The sequence below is a fragment of the Prunus persica genome, chromosome G8 (genome assembly GCF_000346465.2).
Source record: "Prunus persica cultivar Lovell chromosome G8, Prunus_persica_NCBIv2, whole genome shotgun sequence".
Classification (NCBI taxonomy): Eukaryota; Viridiplantae; Streptophyta; class Magnoliopsida; order Rosales; family Rosaceae; genus Prunus; species Prunus persica.
This window is the reverse complement of record NC_034016.1, coordinates 12538660-12544659: the sequence shown is the minus strand read 5'-3', so window position 1 is coordinate 12544659 and position 6000 is coordinate 12538660. Positions and strand designations below refer to the sequence as shown.

General features: G+C 36.9%; 1 protein-coding gene across 1 annotated transcript; it reads left to right on the top strand.

Annotated features, from left to right (window-relative positions):
- Positions 823–5842, top strand: LOC109950752 (salicylate carboxymethyltransferase-like). The gene is made up of 4 exons (XM_020570803.1): positions 823–1271; positions 4553–4957; positions 5135–5395; positions 5483–5842. The coding sequence occupies exons 1-4, from the start codon at positions 1197–1199 to the stop codon at positions 5840–5842; spliced, it is 1101 nt and encodes a 366-aa protein (XP_020426392.1). The 5' UTR covers positions 823–1196.

The window sequence follows — 6000 nt, the reverse complement described above, 5'->3', positions numbered from 1 at the left end:
AATTTGTTGCCTTTGCTCCTCCATCCTATGCAAATTTTGCAACTCTACTTTAACACTTAACCAAAAAAAAAAATTTGTTCAGACCAACATCCAAGCCCCTCTCATCACGACCGCCGCTCCTCTCCACATCCGTAAGCGTCAGCGTCAAATTCAACACCGCCATCCTCCATCTTTTTTATCCCCATCCCCTCCTCTTGTTCTCTCTCTTCACACCAACAACTGTGGAAGCCACGGCGAGCTTGCCAAACTCCAAATTTGAGGTGACTGACTGACACCAAATTTCGAGGTCAATCTCTCCCTCTCTTTCTCTCTCTTCTTGGCGGCCTCCGATGTGGCTGATGCAAAGTGGGAGACTAGATGATGAAACGAGGGTGCATCACCAACTCAAAATCAAGCCCAAAGGCTGCTCAATGCACTCTTAAACTTTTTTATCATTCTCAACATGTAGTTCGTAGTTTTTAATGCTTTTTTTAAAAGGATTTTGAGTATCTGGAGTAGAAAAGTTTAGAAGGACGCCATTGTTAACACTCCCGCTCGGCCCGATTGATTAATTGTCCATTTTGCAGCTAACTTAAGTATAGCAATTATAAGGCATATGTGGGTTAGCTTAGTTTCCCACACATTGAGCACACCCCTTACACCCAAGTTTGAATCCCTCTACCTCTTGCAATTAGAAGTATTAAAACTGTAGCTTGATTAGTCAATCATAGGGAAATAGAGAGTAGAGACAGCACTTCCATCAATTTTTTCATTCAAGAGAAGTGATAGTTAAACAAGAAATCTTATTGTATGCGATCTACATGATTAGTGCATGCTGTTTTTTTTCTTTTTGTCAAATGATGCCAAAGATGCGTTAGTACTCATAGCATAGGATATATAAAGTTTGTGACTTATGAAGCCATACGTAATAAGTTGCACTATTTGAGAACTAAAGTCACCTCTCAATAATTAGGGTGTTTAAATATGTGCACTTGGCTAATCATATTATAATTTTTTTTTTTTAGCTTATGACGTGCTTAATCCCACGTCACCTGTAGTGTCTTTGATCATACACCTGTAAACGTTTCAAGTTTTTGGTTTGCAAGTTAGATCACTACCGAACTTTTAAAAAGTCTCGGCTTTGGCTATAAATATGTGGGAATCTTCTAGCAGAATTGGTACCAAGAGGGAGAGAAGTATTATTTGAGAACACAAAAATGAAGGTAGAGCATATCCTACACACGAATGGAGGAGTTGGGAAAACAAGCTATGCAAACAATTCCCTACTTCAAGTTAGTCACCCTCTCTCTCTCTCTATATATATATATATATATATATATTACAGTCCTGATCTCTTGGACTACAGGGGTCTAAGAGATTTGTGGTCACTCACCGTTGGATGTAAATTTAACGGTTCACTCACTCTTGCACTCCTTTTAAAAAACTTTTTTGAATCATTGAATTAAGGGCTTCTTAGATGCAGGTCCTATTTTCTTTATATATAATGGATAGAGGACATCTCAATTCGACTCTTCAATAGAAGTCCTCCTAGCCAGCGTGTGTACACATAAGTGAAGTATTTGTCCTTCTTTTTAAACTTATTTACTTCCAATGCCATTAAATAGAAAAGGTAAATAAATCGACACATCCAGCTTTCATGGTTATTTCCTGCAATCATGCTCCTTCCGTCCAAAGCCCTCCAGATTTCTTCCCAATTGTTGCAGATTTGTTGCGGCAGTAATGGTGAGTTTTTTGGGTATGAAAATTTTAGGAACCTGATTGTCAAAAGCCAGAAATCAATTGTTGACCAAAAAGGGATTGGGTCTTCTGACATTGGGTTGCTGGAGTGCAGTTCCTCACGTACATGTATTTTTATTGTTTGTATTTCAATTTCAACAATCTGCTTTGTGTGTTGTTGTTTTTGCGTTTGGTTTGGTATGTAGTCGTCATTTTACCTATTGTTGAAAAATAGGAATTGGTCCCTAACATTGGGTATCAGACGTGTTGAATTGAGAAATTGAGGAGACATATTTTCTGGGTTTCATACTTTCTGGGTTTCTGGGTTTCATACTATCTGGGTAATGCTTTTCTGAGTTTCTGAGCAAGCCTGATGGCAAGTCGAGAAATTGAGGAGATATATTTCGTTCTGTTTTCTATGTAGGCATGACATTACCTATTGTACAGATATATAGTAATTGTTTGATTTGGTACAATAGATATATATATATATATATATATATGTTGTCATGCTATATATAGGTTCTGTCAAAGTATTCTCATTGGTTATTTTGAACCTTACTTCACTACAGAATATTATAGAAATTGTTATGACATCTCAATTGTTCTTGTTCTTGATGTTGAGAAAGAGTCCCTGGAGGGTCTCGAAGACTTTATAGTCAAACCTCCTTTAACTAAAAAACCACCAGGTAGACTGAGAACGAAGAGGATTAAATCTAGAGTCGAGGATAGAAGGGCCAACAAATGCAGTAGATGTGGTCACGCCAGTCAACACAGCAGGAAGACTTGTAATCATCAGATTTGAGTGTTTACATAATGGTTACTTGCTGTCAGTAGGTTTTGCTTTACTTGTTTCATTTCATTTTGTTGAAAATTTTCTTATTTGTATGTCTTCAACTACATTGAAACATTTTGATTTCCAGTTTGAAATAAAGAGATACCTTGGCATATGCAATTGTCATTATCGTTGGGTTTTATTTTTTTTTTTTACAAGCTTATTTGTTGTCATTAGATTAAGGTGGCTTATGAAATATGTTGTACAAATATCAACATATTGTAATGGAGGTATGGTTTTCTCCGCAGAAAAGTATTGTGCCTATACCACAGGTTTTCTCTCCTTAAAAGTACATAGACACCGCATCTATACCTGATTATACCTGTAACGAAGTCCGGCTTCTGTTGGTCATGAATTCATGTATCAAAATATTTTCATCTTCTTGAATGCAACAACCCAAAAGCTTTACAAGATTGCGATGTTGAAGTCCAGATATCAGCATAACTTCATTTTTGAACTCCCTCAGTCCTTGTCCGGAATCCTTTGAAAGCTTTTTCACTGCAATTTCTTTCCCTCCTATCAATGTACCCTATGGATCATCATTTAGAAAAGTCTTAAAACTTGTATCACAGAATAGCTCACTTTAGTTGCATAAATTTATGTTACCTTGTACACAGGTCCAAAACCACCTTCTCCTAGCTTGTTACTGCTTGAAAACTCATTAGTGGCTTTAGCTACGGTGGTCAAGTTTAATAGTGGTAATCCCATGTCTTCTCCAAGGCAATCTTTTCTGCAATCCATGCTTCTGACTCCTGAAATTGGGTGGGGGATTTCTTCAGCATGGATAAATGTAAGAATTTTCTTGGTTAATCAATTGATCAAATCACAATATGCCATGTGTGCCAATGTAATTGGTAATTTGCTTAACCCTTAACGTCTAAATATATTGTGATAATGTTATAATCAGGTATAGATGTTATAATCAGGAAAATGTGATACCTGTATCATAGGTAACTGAGGAAACCTGTGAAGAAAAGATCTTTATGACTTGAAAATATTGTATAAAATATTAGGGTTGAATAGATTCCCTTTCAAAGTGAACGCTTTAGTGGTTGGATGCAGTCAAGGGTGCTTCTGATTCTAATTGAGGAAGAACTTTCTCCTTTGAAAAGACCCATGAATTTGGATGTGGATCTTAAATTAAACAAAACAAAGTGCCTATACCAAAAAATCAGTTGTATGGAAATAATTCGTTCTCCTTTACATAGTGCCTACCTGTTGTGTAGGTAGCATTAGCCGTTGAATAGGTAGATGCATAAAAATACCTACGTAGAAACATATGAGATGCAGTGTTCTTCAATGCTAAGACTGTGATACCTATATCAAAGGTAATTGATGAAGATTGTACCTCTACCACAAGATGGGTAGTCAATGTAAACAATGTGACAACGGATACCTGTGTAATAGGTAGATTATTCAGATTATACCTATAGCACACATGTCATAGGCTTAATTATGAGAATGACTGTTTGTATAGCAACGTGATTCCTGGGATATGTTTAAGATAATTTCCTTTTCTATCTCAATGACAACTATGGTAAATGGATTCAGATTATGACGTGAATTATTATCACCCAATTCAAGGGGATAAGGGGCAATGTTGGAACAAAATATGAGGGTGAAAAAATAAAAAATAAAATAGAAAATATTAAAAAGGAATGTAATCCTATGTGGTATAACAGTCAAAGGACTTGTATCGAAGTCACCAAATTCGAGAATTAAAACCAACTTCTCAATGGGAAATTAGATCTATATCAACTTTTCTATTGAATTAATATCCAACGGTGGGTGACCACAATCTCTTGGACTCTTGTGGTCCAAGAAATCGGGACTATATATATATATATATATATATCCACCACTTAAAGAACGTGGTTTTCTAAAATTATTTTGATAGTTATAAGTTATAACCAAAATTATGCACCAAAAAAAAATTCTGGTAGAGAGGAGGAATTATGCAATATTCATGCTTTCTTCAACCTCGTTTATTTTTTTCTTCAGAGAGCAGTGATTTCAATGGTGAAGCCCATAGTTGGTGCAAGCATAGAGGAGCTGTGTTGCACTCTCTTCCCAGAGTGTTTGAAAGTAGCAGACTTGGGACGCTCTTCAGGACCCAACACCCTTTTGGTGGTATCAGATATCATAAACAGCATCCACACAACTTACCAAAAACTCAACCGCCCACCTCCATCACTCCAAGCCTTCTTGAATGATCTTCCTGGAAACGATTTCAACGCGGGGTTCAGGTCATTGCCAGGCTTCTATAAGAAACTTGATGAAGAACATGAGAAGAAGTTTGGGTCATGTTTTATTGCAGGAATGCCTGGTTCTTTCTATGGCAGGCTCTTCCCCAACAATTCTCTGAACTTTGTTCACTCTTCTTATGCTCTCCACTGGATCTCTGAGGTTTAATTTTTTTTTTCTTTTTTTCTTTCCTTCCTGTCTTTTTTCCTTTTTTAATCAATCCTTGTGTCCTTATTATACTGTTTACTGCTTAATCAATCCCTGGATCTCTGAGGTAAGAGAATAATATTTAAATCGTGTCTGATAATTTATAATGCAACAACGTGTGTGTGTACGTAGGTTCCAAAAGGCTTGTTGACCGAAGAAGAAGAGGGACTTAACAAGGGGAACATATATATAGCAAAGACAAGCCCTCCAGCTGTGTTTAAGCAATACTTGGAGCAATTCAAAAGGGACTTCACAGTCTTTTTGAGGTCACGTGCCGAAGAGCTTGTCCCAGGAGGCAGTATGGTACTCACAATCACTGGCAGCATAAAGAGTCATGATCCCCTCTGCATTTGGGAATTTGTAGGACTGAAACTCAATGACATGGTTTTAGAGGTAATTAAATATTAGATTCGAGCAAGTAGGGCTGCAATATATTTCCTTTTTAGCTATTTAGAAATATATATTTTGATGAATTATCAGGGTTTGATTGGTAAGGAAAAATTGGACGCATTCAATATGCCATTCTATACACCTACAACGAAGGAGATAGAAGAGGTGATCCAGGCTGAAGGATCATTTACTTTGCAAAACCTTGAAGTTCTCAAAAATGATTGGGACTCTTATATAAAGCAAGCTAATAGTGGTCTTGATAAGAAGACAAGGGCTGCAATATTTGCCACTCACATAAGGGCTGTGGCAGAGCCAATTCTGGCGAGCCAATTCGGAGAAGAAGCAATGGACGATTTGTTTCCTAGGTTTGAAGAAGATGTTCTTGATCACATGGAAAGGGAGAACTGCCAGTACATTAACCTGGTTATCTCGTTGACAAAGAAGCGTTGACGAGATGAATATGCAAGAAATGGGGCAACAAGATTTGTTTTCTATTTGCTTTGTTTATCTTTGTACTTTTCAGGTCTTGGACTTGTTAAGAATGAATTTGTTTGCATTTGGTCATCTTTGTGTGATAGAAGTTGAGGTTCCACTCCAAAATCAATTGG

Excerpts from the sequence above, each read along its gene's own strand:
- LOC109950752 (XM_020570803.1), top strand. The coding sequence starts at position 1,197 with ATGAAGGTAGAGCATATCCTACACACGAATGGAGGAGTTGGGAAAACA. Across the intron at positions 4,958-5,134 it reads CTCTCCACTGGATCTCTGAG|GTTCCAAAAGGCTTGTTGAC; the intron begins GTTTAATTTTTT and ends GTGTGTACGTAG. Across the intron at positions 5,396-5,482 it reads TCAATGACATGGTTTTAGAG|GGTTTGATTGGTAAGGAAAA; the intron begins GTAATTAAATAT and ends ATGAATTATCAG.